At 47.1% G+C, this 17,711-nt stretch overlaps 1 protein-coding gene across 1 annotated transcript in view; it reads left to right on the plus strand.

Annotated features, from left to right (window-relative positions):
- The window catches only part of CLNK (cytokine dependent hematopoietic cell linker), a 78,319-nt gene extending 67,139 nt beyond the window's left edge, over positions 1-11,180 (plus strand). Inside the window, exons 15-16 of the mRNA XM_070399323.1 lie at positions 32-187; positions 7,549-11,180. Coding sequence (XP_070255424.1) covers positions 32-187; positions 7,549-7,695 — 303 coding nt within the window. The 3' untranslated portion in view covers positions 7,696-11,180. The remainder of the gene's footprint in view (positions 1-31; positions 188-7,548) is intronic.
- Positions 11,181-17,711: the final 6,531 nt, after the last annotated feature.

The following is a 17,711-nucleotide window of genomic DNA, read 5'->3' on the forward strand; positions in this document are numbered from 1 at the left end:
CTGAGGAGTGATCACTCTTCCTCTCCTTCAGGACGGCATGTTCCTGGTCCGAGACTGCTCGGCGAAGTCCTGCACAGAACCCTACGTGTTGGTGGTGTTTCATGGGAACAGAGTCTACAACGTGAAAATCCGCTTCCTGGAGAGGAATCGGCAGTTTGCTCTGGGGACGGGACTCCGAGGAGATGAAGTGGGTATAACTTAATGGCTCCCCTTTTCTGACTAAAGGAAAATGAGGGGGGAACGTGCAGGGTGCTGGCCAAGGCCACTCCAGGTCCCCTGCCTGCAGGATGGGAGGAAAGAGCGCCACCCTGGAGGTGGGGAGTGTAATTAATCCTTCCAGCCCCTTCCACAAGCATCTGTGCACATGGTTCATACTCACGGCCAGGGCTGACATTCCACACACCCTCTGTCCTGCTTTGCCCATTAAAGAAAACTCATTCTGCCTCCCAGAACACTCCACTGAGGCCACGTTAATGCCATGTTAATGCCACAGGCCTTCCCTGCCCCAGCACTGACTCCCCCTGCCTGCATTTCAGACAAGGTCTGTTGGCAATAGGAATCGTGAGGTTTGTGTCCCCAAACTAAAGTGGGCTTCATCACAGCATCCAGTGCCCGGCCTGGCAGGTGGCGGGTGAGGGAATGACTCAGTTACAGCATCGTGCATAACTGTGTCAATGAATCACAGGGAAAGGGAAAAGGAGATTGATTTTCACTGAATATAGTCATGATAGGCCTGGTCTGTCTGCATTATCTCATTTTAGTTTTCAAAGATTCTTTGACATAATAATTGGTTCTACCTTAGATGGAGGGAGACTGAAGCTCAGAAAATTAAATGAATGCTAGAGACATCGAGGTAGTAAGGGGCTAGAAGGGGCTGCTCTTTTCACTCTTCTTGGGAAGGTGAGAGGGAAGGAGGGAGGGAGGGAGGGAGAGAGGGAGGGAGGGAGGGCCATCTACACACCAAGGAGAGAGGCCTCAGGAGAAACAAGCCCCGCCCACCTGGACCTGGGCCTTCCAGCCTCCAGACTGTGAGAAAACAAATTTTTATTGCTTAAGTCCCTCTCCACCCTTATCTGTGGTAGGTGGTGGTTATGGAGGCCCGAGCAAACTAACACAGTAATAAACCAGAACTTCCACCAAATATCTATTCTTCAATAGAGAGCAAAAGAAGGAATGTTGCGGGGCCGCCAAAATGCCCCAGGTGGGCCCCCCACGTGGAAAAGCCTTTCAGCAGCTGCCTGGATTGTCCAGCTTGAGCCCAGTGTCTGACCCGGAGCCCTTGCCTGTGTCACGTGTGGGCTGGAATGGCTGGTCGGCACCGGCCAGGCCGCCCTGGGGTCTGTTCACTACCTTTGCTGCAGCCCGGGACAGCCCAAATGAGCGCCCAGATGAGCAAGTAGATGGATGCAGAACTCTGCCAGCTGTGGCCAGATGAAGGAGCCCATGTTTCCTTTGTGCTGAGGGTTAGTGAGCTCATGAACGGAAACCACGGAGAACATGCTGGGAACATATCGATGATGGAGTCATTTTGGTAACTAGGACATAGTTCCCCTCAACTAGATCCCATGGTTATTGCACTCTCCAGCTAGATATTCCTTTATCCTTCCAGTACCTACTTTCAGCTCCTAAAATTTCTCATTTAAAAAAAAAATGTAATGATTTTTAAATGCTTGGGATTAAGGATTCCTTTTTTGTAAAACATATTATTGATTTCAGAGAGGAAGGGAGAGGGAGAGAGAGATAGAAACATCAGTGATGAGAGAGAATCATGGATCAGCTGCCTCCTGCACACCCCACACTGGGGATAGAGCCCGCAACCCCGGCATGTGCCCAGACAAGGAATCGAACCGTGACCTCCTGGTTCATAGGTCAAACCTCAACCATTGAGCCACACCGGCCAGGCCTTCCTTAGGTCATATGGAAAGTGGAAATCATGTGCCCTGCGCCAGGCTGTTCTATTTTCTCTCTCGTGTGGTCCTCAGAAAACCCTGGAAAGGCCCCATCACTGAACCCCTTTACCAGTGAGGAAGCTGAGGCCTGAGAAGGTTACAGCTTTTCCCCCCACAAACCACAGCCTGGTCTGCTAATAAGAGAGGAAATGGATACACTGGGATGTCCCTGCTAACATCCTCGGCCCTCCATCAGAGAGACAGCCACTCCTGCCGCCTCCGCAGGCGCCAGCCCTCATCTCAGTACCTGTCCCCATCTCAGGGGAGAGGTCAGCCTCCAGGTGAGCTACTCCCCTCGAATCTGTGAGGACCCCTGGCGCCTTCCAATGCCTGTTTGAAGGGGACCCTTTTATGTGACGAAGGAATTTTCTCGCGCATCTTCCAACAAGAGTTTCCATGACGCTTCTTTACCTTGACTATGCACAGGCATTATTCTGTGCAGTTAACAGTGAGTATCCGATCAATCGATTTAAATCTCACAGCAACTGTGAGGTAGGTGCTGCCCATGCCTCCATTTAACAGACGGTGAGACTGAGGCACAGAGGTGTGAGGTAACTGGCCCACGGTACCGCTAGTCACGGCAAAGCTGGGATTCCATGGACTCTGCACAAATGCCGACTTCCTCTCGCAGTCTCAGACCACATCATGGCAGCGCACACAAAGCCCAGGCTGCTGGGAAACAGCAAAACACGGGTGGGAGAATAGGTCACACCGATGTGGGGCTTACAGGTGCCACTGGTGCTGGGTGAGAAAGTGCCTCACAGGTGCTTCTTCCTGCTTCTCCTCTGAGCCAGGCCCTGGGCTAAGAGCCAGACAGGCCCAGCTTGCACCTCTCACCTCTCACCTGTCACCTGTCATAGTGGGGGCCTTTCCCTTGCTGAGGAAGAATCACTCATTTTTTAAAATATGTTTTTATTGATTTCAGAGAGGAGGGAAGAGGGAGAGATAGAAACATCAATGATGAGAGAATCATTGATCGGCTGCCTCCTGCACGCCCCACACTGGGAATGGAGCCCCAGATGGAGCCCACAACCCAGGCATGTGCCCTGACCGCGACTCGAACCGTGACCACCTGGTTCATAGGTCAATGCTCAACCACTGAGCCATGCCTAAGCGTTCAGGGGGAGGGGGCTCTGCTAAATGGGAGCCAGCTACCAGCCAGTCTCTTGGAGCTCAGTGAAGAAACAGCATCTTCGTCTGACCGCAGGGACCCTGCAGTGAGACACGGGTTTCAGAGACCGCTTTGGTTTTGTGTGGCTTCGTGGCTGGCTTGTGCACTTTAGATGTCACCACACATACAAGGCAGCAGCACCTGTCTCCAGGGGTGATTGTGAGTGAAAGATGAGATGATGTAAATAGAGTGCCGGACACACAGAGGCAGGTGCGGACGGGGTATCAGATTCCATCGTAACTGGGCCCTGAGGGCCCTTTCGTTAGATCTGTGCACCGGACACAGGCTAGGAACGGAGCCCTGAGAGTTGCCACCACCTGAATGCAGTCCCCGGGGAAGGGACAGCACAGCAACACCTCGCACAAGCCCAGAAGACAAGCAACTCACATATGCCCGCAAGGAATAAGTCTGGGAAGGTCCATTTTGCCCACAGAAGGCATTGAGTCATCCTGCTAGCCACGTGGCTAGAAACTGGCTTCAGATTCAGGGAGCATCCAGTGCCTTCCTTCCTGTGGCTGCTCTGACAAAGGACCATAAACTCGGTGGCTTAAAACAACAGACGCGTATTCTCTCACAGTCCTGGACGCCGGAAAACAGAGGTCCCAGTGTGGGCAGGGCCCGCCCCTTCTGGAGGCTCGGGAGGGTCCCTCCTGCCTCCCCTGGCTGCCAGCGCCTGTCAGGCTTCCTGGGCTGCGGCCCGTCACTTTAACCCCTGCCTCGTGGTCACACTCCTCTTCCTCCTCCTCCTCCTCCTCCTCCTCCTCCTCCTCAGAATGGTTCTCCCTTCCTTATGTCTTGCAAAGGTACGTGTGATTACTTTTAGGGGGGACCTAGGAGAGATACGCTCTTCCCCCCAAGATCCTCAACTTAGTCCCGACTTTTGCCATGTGAAGCGACAGTGGCTCTTTGATATATAAGATTTCAGGGGTTAGGACATGGCACATTTTGGGGCCCACCAGTCAGCCCACTATATCCATTTGCTCAGTTACTGAGCCAGTTCAGTCCTCAGGCCTCACCTTATCCTGCAAAAGTGTATGATCCGTGGCTGAAAATTATGCTAGATGTTCACTTGATAAATTCAACATTGAAGACTAGAAAACAAGTAACCATGGCTTTATTTCTCACTTCCCCTGTCTGCTTCTTGCCTCCCTCTCTCTCTCTGCTTCTCTTTTCCTCTCTTCTGCTTTCACTCCCATGTGTGTGCCCAAACAGACCGGCGTACCCTCCAGCAGTGAAATATAGCCTATAGTGAACACATGGGGCTAACACAAAAGGCTTAAACAAATGTTAAGATCCAATATTAGGATGGCATTTGCTGTCCTCCTGAAAAAACACCATTTCATATCAAAACAAGAGCTTAAGTATAATTTTTTAAAAGTTTCTTTAAGGAAATATATCAGTTGCAGGCTTATCACTAGATGTCAATAAAGAGAATCGACAGTCTGATTTACGGCCCCTGCCTTGCCTGCTTCCTACTACATGTTTCATATAACATGTCGATCCGTGTGGATTATTAAAACAATTAATGTTGAATCCATTATTCCGGGGCCCTCCTAAACAAACAGGAAGGAGAATATGAAGCAAGCACCTTCCCTCTGAAAATTCCTACCAGGAAAGAGCATTTCCGTCATGCCATGCGGGTGAACCAATTTTGTACAAGAGTTCTACGTGAAAAGTTGTTCTCATAAATCACTTTTTGTTTTGTCAAGTACGAAGAAAGAGAGGAAACTCTGTCTGAAAATGAAACAGGAAAACTTCTGTTCTTCCTTAAGGCTCACAGGCATAGTCTGTACACATCTCGGGATTTTGTTGCTCCTTCCTCATGTTCTTGACAACCTTGGAGGGAGGAGCTCCCAGTGATGACTGGTGTGTGTTGCACCCTCACTGGACACCAAGGTCTCTTCTAGAGGCTGTATAGTTAGTAAGTCAGCTCAGAGGCAGGTCCTAACATCACCGTCGCTGTTCATAGAGAAACTGAGGCAGAGCCTGTAAGAAACTTGCCCAGGGACACACAGCTGGTGGGTGGGAGAGCCTTGCATGGAATGCAGGCATCCAGGCGCCACAGCCCTTCACTTAGGATGGCTTTCACCGACCGAGTGTTGCCCCATTGGACAGCCAGGGAACCACCTCACCTTAGCCCCAGGCAGGAACTAAGTAATAGTTATCCAGTACCTGCCAAGGGTGGACAGACAGCTTATCTCATTGAAAACTCTGCTAATAGATCCAGTAACAGGCCCAGATGTGCAAGTCATGTACAGATTTAATCAGAATTCTAGAAAGACAAAACCCAACTTAAAGGGGCTTAGGGGCAAGGGGGCAGGTGTGTGGACTCAGTCGCCAGGAAGAACCAGAATGGCGTGGCTCTGGAAACTGGCCACTGTCAGGAGAGTCATCACACATCTCTTTCCTCAAGTCCCTCCTTCCCACTCCCCTCCCCCCACCTTGACAAGGGGCAGGAGGAGGAGACAGCCAGGGCAGTTGCTGGTACCTTGCATTCCAACCTGGTGCCCCGCCCCTCCCCACTTCCAGGAAAAACAAGTTTCCTCCCCACAGCCAAATGCAGCCCCCAAGGGAAGGCCCCTGGGTGGCCTGGTGAGATTCCAGTCCAAAGTTGATTGTTCTCACAGCACATTACCTGAAATGATCTATGCGTGTGGGAATTTATTTTTCCCCCACCAGGATGTCACCTCCTTGAAGACAGGGACCTTGACCATCTCACTCCCTGCTGGCTATCCCTAAGGCCTGCGGACATTTCTGTGCCAGGATGGGGGCGCAGAGGGAGGAGTAGACGAAACCAAAGCAGAATCAGATCGTCCCCACCATGATGCCCTTCCTTCGGGCTGTGTCAGCTCTGCTCTGTTCTGTTGGGACATCAGGGTTATAGCCACAGGCAATGTTGCATCAGGAAAGCACTGACAGATGTCCAGCAAAACCAGATTCCATTCCTGGTCCTGGCCTTGCATCTGTGTGACCTCTGAGCTGGAGTGTCTTTAGCTCTGCAAGGTCATTGCTCACCTCACAAAATAGCCCAGGAGGCTCAATGTTGTGTTCCAGTTTAGAAGGCAGGTGGTGTGAGCTCTTCCTCATTAGCTCCCAGAATTCCCTTCCAAGGACTCCTCCAAACTCAGCCAATCAGACCCAATGCCCACATTCTCTGAAGCCCTGTCTTGCTTCTTCCTCTGCTTTTACCATCTTTAACCCTCCCTGTCCACGTATCTGGAATCACCCAGAATGAATAGCCCACTTCAGGTCTGTATCTTTGACAAAGCATTTTCTGATTCCCCAAAACTTGACATAATCTTAATTTCTCTCAAATCTGCACAGGACTTTATCTGCTCATCTCTAGAAACATAAAAGTGAAATGAACAGCAGATCTGGAAGCTAATATGCAAATGGTCATCTTTGCAAGAAGCCCAGGGTAGGAAGCTAAGTTGATGAAGAACTATCAGCAGCCCACGGTCATCATAGACATTCTGTTCACACTAAGTTAGAACAGGAGGGGTTTACAGGAGAGAGTTTTCTGCAGGCCTTTCCCACCAATTTACTAATCAAAGGTCAAGTCTTGATGATCTGCATTTGGGTTTGTCTCAGGTAGGGGGAAGGCAGGGGGCACCAGGCATTCCCGTGGGCTAACTGCTGTGAAACTCACTCATCTAACTTATCTTAACTGCTTACAATAGGAACCTGTGATAAAGGTGAAGCTTGACCAGGTGACCTGACTACTGGGTGTGGGAAGCTCAGCTGCCTTAGTTCATCTTTGGTCTCCCCAAGTGCCTTTATTCTCCCTTATCTTACTAGAGGCCTGGTGCATGAAATTTGTGCACATTAAAAGGGGATTAATTAGAGGAAATATTTTAATATTGCTATTTGCCCTTTCTCTATAATAGAAGTGTCAGAGACAAAAGAAAATTAGTAAAATGTATATGAAAATCTCCCTCTTCTCAGAGTCTGGAGCCCACCACGGGACCCAGAGTCAAGTCCCCGCCCACCCATGCGCGCCTCGAAATCGTGCCAGACCAAGACCCAGCCGGCCCCACCCCCGTTAAGCCCCACAGGGGCGGGGGGGAGCAGCCTCAGATCCCCCGTCAAGCCCCACCAGGTGGGGGGCGTGGCCTCAGGTCCCGCACCCCAGCCTGGCACCACGCAGCCTCAGGTCCCTGCTGATTGGTCATTACGGTGTTACGGCATTATGGCATCACGGAGTGATGACCATTTGCATATTAGCCTTTTATTATTATGATTCATGTCACTCATCCTTTAAGAGATTGCCACACCCCTTTTTTAAATGACTTTCTGACACACCTTTACAACACCTCACCCCCAAAATGTTAATAAATTCCCTTTTCCAAGTAAAACTGAACATCTGTACTTTAACCTACAGGCACCAAAGGGATGTAAATTTCATTAACTTTCTTGTCTGTGTTTCAGAAGTTTGATTCGGTGGAAGACATCATTGAACACTACAAGTATTTTCCTATTGTGCTGATTGACGGGAAAGATAAAACCCGGACCCACAGGGAGCAATGCTACCTGACTCGGCCCCTCCCTCTCAACAGACTCTCCTCGCTTTGGTAGCCTGATCTGCTTATCTTCAGTTCACAGGATCCCGGGCCTCTATTATTTTTCACCTCTTTCCAAAGATTCTTCTTCTGGGGTTTTAAGGGATTACATCTTAGATTTCATAGAAAAGAAAAACGTTCTATAATGGAAATTGGAAACTCATCCATGGTTTTTGAAATCTCAAACCACAGACTATGTAAAAGATGCATAAATCAAAACTAATTTTTCAAAAATATGTTCTAAAGAAAAAAACTGTAAAGACGGTCATTGTGCTCATGTTACAGATGAGCAACAGAGGTTACAAGAAACTATCGCTGGGATGTTTGCAGCTGGCACATGGCGAGTCTGGCGGAGACCCCCAAGTCTATGCTCTTCCAGGACCTCGTGCGGCCTTGTTTACTTCAGAAATGTTTGGACTTGTGAATTTACAATGTTTTCAGGATTCCTTATGCTGAGGTGTTAGTGAATGTCAGCTCTATTTTATTTGTGATCCTGGGTATTCAGTTACAGAGAAGCAGTATGGTAGGAAAAAAGAGCACTTGTGAGTATCGCTTGAAAGATAGAAATCAGAAATGCGTTCCCTGTGGTGTGAAATGGCCAGCTCCAGTGTACTCTGCTTAGAGTCGCTGTAAGACAAATGGAATTAGGCGTTTCCTAGTAAGGGAGTAAGCTTACGCCTGAGGGAAGGTATAGTTATTCTTACAAGTCCAACTGTGGACTTCCATTTGAAGGAAGAGCAGGCCTCACGTTAGCATTATGTTGCGGGAACATTGCACTGTCCCTGCTCAAGGCCAGGAGGATGTACTTTCATTCAACAGAAGAAGAGAGCCAGGATTTTTATCCTTTCTTGCCTGGCTCCCTCCAAGCACATATTCCCAGGTACATTTCCTGCCCTGTGAAATTTTACAGAGAGAGAGAGAGAGAGAGAGAGAAATTATTTGAAAGTACAGAGTTACCTACCTTAAACTATATCAATAAGTAAACTCTTGTAGTGACGTTTAAAAAAATAAAAAAGAGTCCCGGTTGGAATGAATAGTACACAATGACTTCAAATGTCACCAAAGCCTGCATGTGGAAGTTATAGACTATGTCATTGTAGCTAGAAGTAAAACCAAAATAGAGTTAAAAGGCAAGGGATACCCAGGAAAATACTACACACAATGCCCAGGATTCTCTCTTGTCCAAAATAGCAGACAATGAGCACTGGGAGCATTTACCAACCAGCGGAACAGGTGCCTGGCTCTGACCTTTCACAAGGTCAATGTACGGTAATGCCTCTAGGACAGACTAGGAGCATTTGATGCAGAAGCTCCTTGTAAAGTTGTAACTTTTTAAAAAATATTTTCATTGATTTCAGAGAGGAAGGGAGAGGGGCAAGAGATAGAAACATCAATAATGAGAGAGAATCATTCATTGGCTGCCTCCTGCACACCCTATACTAGGGATCAAGCCGGCAACCGGAGCATGTGCCCTGACCGGGAATCGAACCGTAACCTCCTGGTTCATAAGTTGATGCTCAATGACTGAGCCTCACCAGCCAGGCAAGTTGGAACTCTTGATGCCCACCTGAGCCTGTCTTAGATGTGCCTGCACAGGGTAACATGGGAACCAAGAGACAAGAGTGTATACATTGGAGCCTGGCTACTAAGGAGGAGACTGATGAAAGCTGAAGGCAGTATAGGGGCTCATCACGCTCACCTGGGCTTCAGCAAACCCCAGCCAGTGTGGAAGCGGGCTCTGCAGAGAGTCCACGGGCTCATGTGTGGGAAGAATCTACGCCTCACTCTAAAAGGCTATTGGCAGATTTTACCGAGACCTCCAATTCACCTATCACAAGGCCCTGCCATTCCGTGCTGTGTTCTCAAGAAATGTTTCTGAGTCTCCTCAAGCACTGCTCTTGTTAAAATAAATGAACATCAGGTGGTGGCTAGAATTTTTATGAGGCTTATGGGTTTTTCAAATGCTTTATCACCTCTTATTCATAAATGCATGATATTATGCTATGAGGAAAAGGAATCGACCATCTTAAAATAAAATGCTCACGATACTTAACATGTGAAAAATCTTCGAAAAGAAGATATTGGCAGGGCTGGCTTAGATGACTGGGATTTGAGGCATGCTAGCTGGGTTTTTCTGGAACTCAGATGCCAAGGCAGGAGTTAGAAGTGCAAACATTTAGTGCAAGTAATACCTGTGAAATATAAGGGGGGAGAGAGACAGGAGGCAGGGAGAGCCTTCAGGCTGTGACGTAGGTCTTACACTTGTGGGAGGAAAGAGGGAAGGAGGGAAGAGGAGTGGGAAGAGCATCAGACTGAGACGCAGCACTGGGAGAGCCTTGTCCAGCCCATTGGTAAAATCCAGAGTAAAGATTGCCCGTAGAGGAGAGAGTCCCACACTGGGCAGAAGTGGTCAGGTGTTGGCACACCACCCATGTTGACTCATGCCAGGGGCTCTCCAGGAAAAACGTGACCTTCAAATGCCACGGGACATCCAGAGGCACTGCAGCTGGAGGCTGTCAGAGAACTTGGCAATCAGCAGGTTCTTCCTGCAAGGGAGAGCCAAGCGGCCCAGCCCCGTGTCTGCCGAAGGGACAATCCGGTTCTCGGTGTTGATTGTAATGACATGTTGCTTGTAATAAGTCACTAAAGGATAAAGATTTATGAGCTTTAACTGTACTTGATTATTACAACAGTTCTGTAAAGAGGGCAGGGCCAGGTTCTGAACCCATGTATCTATGAGGAAGCTGTGCCTCCTTGGCCAAAATCTTATGGTGACCTAGCCATGGCTGGAACCAAGTTTTTCATACACCACACTCCATTCAGTGTCTAGTGTCTCATTGATCTGTAATTAAAAGCTCAATGATTTGGGCTTGACATGCCCACATTCCAAAGGGCTTTGATCCCTCTTCAACTATGATTTCATTTTCAGTTGAGAAGTGTCACTTTATACCTCCCCTCAGCAGAGCAGTGGGATTTTAGCTTTATCTGATTATAGCCTTCATGAATATTTCTTTTTGACGAAATCATCCCCATTTGGATCTTCCTCATCTTTAATAATACCTTATTACAAGCACTAGTTTGTGTATGAGTATGTATACTATGTTGCTAGGCAATCTTGTAGATGTTGGAATTACAGCAGTGAATTAAGTGGGAGAAACAGATAGCAAATAGTAAATAAGATCATCTAAGTTGGTTTCCCATGACTTTGTTGTAGTTTTGCTTTAACACTGTATCACTGAGTGCTTGTAGTAAGGCCAATATTAGATATTTTGCTGGAGCCAATTTAAGATGGCTTTAAAATGTTTTCAACCAGAAAATGTTAAATTTTTCAAACTTACTTAATGGAAAACTGCTCTTGGGTGTACTTGTGTGGGAGTTGGGAAGGCTATTGACTAACCACAAGGCAGGATATTAAGATAATGTCTAGAAAAATCTCCAAATATTTGGAAATTAAGCAACACATTTCTAAATTACTCATGGTCAAAGAAAAAACACACAAAAGTCAAAAACTATGTCAAAATGAATGATAATGAAACATAATATAGCAAAATTTAAGGGATACAACTACCATTTAATTATATTTAATATAAGCATTGACAGCTTAAAAGGCTTAAATGCTTATATTAAAGACTAGAGGCCCGGTGCACAAAAATTTGTGCACTCGGGGGGGAAGGGGATCCCCCAGCCCGGCCTGTGCCCTCTCGCAGTCTGGGACCCCTCGAGAGATAACGACCTGCTAGCTTAGGCCTGCTCCCAGAGGGCAGGCCCAATCCCTAGGTGCAGCCCCTGGTCAGGATCAGAGCAGAGCCGATTGGGGAATTGGGGCACCGCCCCCTGTCATGCACAGAGCAGGGCGGATTGGGAGATTGCGATGCCACCCTCAGTCACGCTCAGGGTAGGGCCGATTGGGGGGTTGGGGCACCGCCCCCTGTCACACTCAAGGCAGGGTCAATGGGGAGGTTGTGGCGTCACCCCCTGTCACGCACAGAGCAGGGCCAAGCAGGGGGTTGGGGTGCTGCCCCCTGTCACTCACAGAGTAGGGCCGATAGGGGAGTTGGGGCACCGCCCCCTGTCACACACAGAGCAGGGCGGATCAGGGGGTTGGAGCGCTGCACCCTGTCACACTCAGGGCAGGGCCAATGGGGAGGTTATGGCTCTACCCCGTTACACACAGAGCAAGGCCTGTGGAGGGGGGTTGGGGCGCCGCCCTCTATCACCCACAGAGCAGGGCCGATCAGGGGGTTGGGGCGCCACCACTGTCACACTCAGGGCAGGGCCAATGGAGAGGTTATGGCTCTACCCCGTCACACACAGAGCCACAGGGCGATCAGGGGGTTGGGGAGCTCCCCCCATCAGGCACAGAGCAGGGCCGATCAGGGGGTTGGGGCGTCTTCCCCTGTCATGAACAGAGCAGGGCAGATAGGGAGGTTGTGGCCCCGCCCCCTGTCACACACAGAGCCACAGGGCGATCAGGGGGTTTGGGTGCTGCCCCCTGTCACGCTGATCCTGGTGCCGGGAGCCTTGCTGCTCCACTGATCCTGGTGCTAGGAGGCATATTACCCTTTGGGGGCCGGCTGGTTTGCCCTGAAGGGTGTCCTGGATCAGGGTGGGGGTCCCCACTGGGGTGCCTGGCCAGTCTGGGTGAGGGGCTGAGGGCCATTTTCAGGCTGGCGGGTGACTGAAGATCCCAACCGCTCCTTTTTTTCTTTTCTTTTTTTCTATTCTGGGCCAGCTTTAGCTCTGAGGCCTCGCTGCTGAAAGCAGTTTTCTGTATTTGATACAATGTTGAGGTCTGGCTGGCTGAAGCCTGGCTGACTGAAAGCTGGTTTCTGGGGTTTTGTTTAGCTTCTATATTTGCAACATAGTTGCTTAGAGTTGCAGCTGAGAAGCCGGAAAGTCAGGCGGGGAACGTTGGAGTCTGCCATCACTGGAGCAAGCAAGCCTTCCTGTTCGCTTCAGTGCATGGCTGCCGGCCACCATCTTGGCTGACAGTTAATTTGCATAAGGATATGCTGATTAGCCAATGGGAAGGGTAGCGGCCGTACGCCAATTACCATGTTTCTCTTTTATTAGTGTAGATAGTTCCATAATCAAGTACCTAACTGTCCAGTTTATGACATAAAGAAAGCATAAATTAAACCCAAAGTAAGTAGAAAGAAGAAAATGTTAAGGATAAGAGCAGAAATCAACATTACAAACAAAAGGAAATAAAAGAAAACCAACAAAGCCAAAAGTTGGTTCTTTGAACAATTAAAATTAATAAACAGCTAGCAAAAGTAATAAAAAAACATAAGCAAAAGAAAACAAATTACTAAAGAATAAAAGGGAAAACAACAGATCCTACATACACTGAAAGGCTATTAAAGACATATCATAAGCACCTTTCTTTCAGTGAGGTTGAAAAATATAATTCCATAGAGACAATACTAACACAAGAAGAAACAGGAAATCTGAACAGTACTCCAATTTTTGAAAAATATATTTTTATTGATTTCAGAGAGGAAGGGAGAGGGAGAGAGAGATAGAAACATCAATGATGAGAGAGAATCATTGAGTGGCTGCCTCCTGCAAACCCCCTACTGGGGACTGAGCCCGCAACCCAGGCATATGCCCTTGACCGGAATCACACCTGGGACCCTTCAGTACACAGGCTGACGCTCTATCCACTGAGCCAAACAGGCTAGGGCCAGCACTCCATTTTTTAAAAGAAATTAGCAACTTTCCCACACAAAGAAAGCTCTAGATCAAGCATGTCAAATTCACGGCCTGCAGGCCGCATGCCTCGTTTATTTGGCCCATGTTAGCCTTTGAGTTTGACATGCTTGCTCTACATCATGAAGGATCCTATAAAAAATGTTAAAGTTATAACACAAAATTCACAAGCTTTTTAAGAAGGTCGAGAGAGAACATTTCTGAACTCTTTATAAGGCTCCCATAAACCCAATAATAAACAAATACACAAATAAGCACATAAGCCTGACACGGACAATACAAAGAAAGAAAAGTCCAGATTATGTGCCCTAAGCATAGATACAAAAATCCTTAACAAAATGCAAATAAGTAAATATGGTGGGTGGAGCAGTCAGGCTTCTCACTACTAGAATGGGGGATTACTGATAAGCAAAGGATCAGGTCAGAATGAGCCATAACTCTGCATGAGATTTGGAGACGTCAGTATGCATTCATGTTTTGCTTAATATAGATCTACAGGGATAAACATTGAAATCATTACACATGTTATATACACACATCCAGTTCCAAGCTCTGTGCACTTAGGGGGCCTAGAAGCAATGACACTGATAGAAAAAAAATCGTGGGAGGAGGTGAGGAGGCAAGCTTGCCTTACCAGATTTTTTAAAACATAAAGCCACTGTAACTGAAACATACTGGAAATTCACAAATAGGAAAGCGAGGGTGTGATAAAGGTGGGCAAAGATGGGTTTATTTAAATAAGTTTTGCTGGAAACACAATTGCCTGCCAAATGAAGAGGAAAAAAATATACCTACATAAAAAAATTCCATGGCTATTAATTATTTAAAGATAAAAATATATAACAATAACTACTTAGAAGAAAATATTTGCATGCCCTTGCCATTTGTGGTCGTGTTGTATGTATTGGAGGTACTTTTTTTTAAAATAATAGTTTATTGATATTTAGAGAGAGAAGAAAGGAGAGAGAGTGAGAAATATCAGTGTGAGAACACAACACCCATTGGCTCCCTCCCCACCAGGGTTTGAACCCACAACCCAGGCATATGCCCTTGACCAGGAATTGGAACCAGCAACCTCCCAGTGTACAGGATGAAGCCCAACCAACTGGCCAAGGCTGGGGTTACTTCGTAAGCAACACAGGAAACAACAACAAAGGCAGGGAAATGAAGAAACATTTGACTGGGAGGCAAGACGTTCAGAAGAACGTTACAGCCAGTGCTATTTGGGGGGGTAGGGAGGGCAGGCCAGGTTTCTATAAATTATGAGTAACAATGGCCACTGGAATCCCTGCAACTCTTTGGAATTTAATCTGGCAAACTCTGTGAAAATGAAAAATATATGTATCCTTCCCACTACTTCTACTTCTAGAAGAATTAAAAGTATACTTCCTGAAGAAGGAAGTAGAAAGGAGGAAGGGTGCTTAATGAAGCATTGTCTGCCAAGTAACAAAGCAAAAAGAAATTAAAGTTCAGTAATAAAAATGTCTTAAGTGTACTCTCACTGTGGAATAGTATGCAACTATTTAAAGGAATGCTTTAGCATTGCGTGGATTTTCCCGTTGAAATAGTCATTATGGGCTGTAAGTGATAAAAGCACCTTGCTGAGAAATGTATATAAAATTGGTCTATATTTATAAAAACAACTACTCCTCACCACACGTAGCCGGCTATTTTTTTATATTATCATTATATAAGAACATACTAGGTTATTAAAATTTGTTATGGTGGATAGGGACCTATTTGAGAAAGAAGAACTGGTTTGGAGACAGATGAGGGAAGAGATGACTGTGCAACATGAAAAACACTCCAGCATCGTGTCAGAATGAGAATAAACCAGAACATTGTTAACACACCAGCAAATGTGTGAAACCAAACATGTATGTGGGCATGATTAGAGGGCAGCAGGGGAACATGAAAACTTCTTCATTGGCTGCAAAAAGAAAAAAGAAAAAATATACATCATTCTTTGGTACCAAGCCTCATAATGCATCCCTCTAAAATGATCCCATATAATAAAAGGCTTATATTCAAATAGACCAAACAGTGGAACAACTAGAACAACCGAACAACCAAACAACCAGTCGCTATTATGTACACTGACCAACAGGGAGCGTGTGTGGAACATGGGGGTGTTGGTCATGGCAGGATAGTGGAGCAGGTGAGCGGGGGTGCCAGACCAAGGCTGGGTGCCGGTAGCTGTCATCGGGGCGAGCCTCTGGTGGTTACTGAAAATTCTTGGTTTCTGTGTGCCGCGGTCCTGTCCACCACTCACACCTGCTGCCAGCACTGGAGCCACCACTCGCAACCATTGCCAGTGCCCAGCACCTGTCCAGATCACTTGGCACCATCAGCAGGTGTGAGTAGCAGCTACCTGCCCTGATCACCCCTGAGGGCTTCTCTACCTCCCTCCGGCTCCTGAGGGGCTATCTGAGCAGCAGCTGCCGCTCACACCTGCTGACGGCACCAGCCCCACTCACACCCACTGCTGGCGCCATCAGCTCTAGGGAGCAGCAGCAGTGCATGGGAGCTGCGGCAGTGGGAGTAGGGATGCTGGCAGACAGGGCACTGGGAGCTGAGGTGGGAGGGGCCAGGCAGGAGCACGGAAGATGGGCCAAGACCCGCCCCTGTGCCTACCACAGCCTCTCGGCCCACAGTTCCTTTCAAAGTGCATGAATTCGTGCACTGGGCCCCTAGTATTACCTATAAAACACAATTTGCTAAGTCAATAGCTCTGGGCAATTTCTCATCGTATTTGCAAGCAATCAACACTGTTCACGTCTTGAGTCCCTTTCCAAATACATATATAACTCAAGTCCCCCATTTTAACTTCTCTTTAAAAACTGGTCTTTTTCTCTAGGGGACAGGAGACCATGTACATGGAAGAAGAGCAGAGGTGGCCTGGGAGTACCTGGCATGTTGATGTTTTGTTTCCGAGAAGGGAGACCTGAAGTAAATATACTCTGACATCAGGATGCTCTGAGGCTGGGTGAAGGGTATGTGGGTGTTTGCTAAATACTCTGGCAATAGTTTTAAATACCCCATCATCTAAGGAGGCAGGAGGCCCCAAGAGGAAAGAAACCCACTTTCTGGCTTGAGGAGTCCCTGGCATGAATAACAGCTCCTACCCAATCAACCCCAAGTCAGCAGGCCCTGCCATGGACCCTAGTCTTCCCACTGGATTCCCATTACTTCATTATAATAAACAGGGGACAAACAGGGATCCCCAGACATTTGAGGAAAACCTCTCAAGAGAATGGGCGGGGGTGGTGGTGGAGGTAGAAGCAGGTATAAGGCGGGTAAGTGGTGATGGGGGGAAATAATAAAGACGGAAAAAGAGAAAGGGAATAAAATTGTCGCCAACAAAAGAATAAAAAAATTATTTTAAAATTCTAAGTAGTATAATCCCCAGAGAGATTAGAGAATGCCCTGCGTTCATAAAATTCCATAGGAAAAAAAATTATACATATCTTGCAAGATAAAAATCAAGAAAATCTTTCAGGAAGTAAATAGAACAGAAAAAAAAGTAGAAAATATAAGAGAAGAGATTGAGAGGCAAAGAAGATCAACCAAGAAGTTTCATTATCTGGATAATAATAATAATAATAAGATGATGATGACGATGATGATGATAGAAACGGATACTATAGAGAAAAAAAGTGTTTTTAAATCCAAAATTGAAGGACAATAGTTTATATATTTAAAGCTACATTAACTGAACAGAATGACAGGTGATGACAAATAAAAAATGGATGGATGGATAGATAGATAGATAGATAGATAGATAGATAGATAGATAGATAGATGAGAGATAGATGATAGATGATAGGTAGATGATAGAGAGCAGGTAAATAGATACATCATCACAAATGATTAAGAGGAAACCTGAATGCTCCAGGGAGGCAGAGGGGGACACTCTCTAAGCGAAGAGAAGCAGGCCTCCCAGCAGCGCCTCGCCCAGCTGAAACCAAGAAGACAGCAGAGCTCTGCACCCAAGGGTTTGAGGAAACTGTGCTTTCATCCATGTAAGGGATAAAAAGATCTTTTTAGACATTCAAGGCTTTGACAACTCACCTCTAACCCTCTTCCTCAGTAAGTGTTTTGAAATAGTCTCTGGCAAATAACAAGCAAGCAACAAACAGAAATCTAAGGGTACCCGGGGTTTTAACACAGACCAGACGGAAGACGTGCAGAGGGTCCAGTGGGGGCAGGTAGACACCAGCACAGACGAGAACTGGAGGTCCGAGCGTGTCAGGGAGGCAATCTGGGAGCTGGAAAGGGGGAAGGAACCTTTTAGAGCACCCCATTGAATAGAGAGGTTGG

This window comes from Myotis yumanensis, unplaced genomic scaffold (genome assembly GCF_028538775.1).
Source record: "Myotis yumanensis isolate MYYU_CA2020_CCGP unplaced genomic scaffold, mMyoYum1.0.hap1 SCAF_1, whole genome shotgun sequence".
Taxonomy (NCBI): domain Eukaryota; kingdom Metazoa; phylum Chordata; class Mammalia; order Chiroptera; family Vespertilionidae; genus Myotis; species Myotis yumanensis.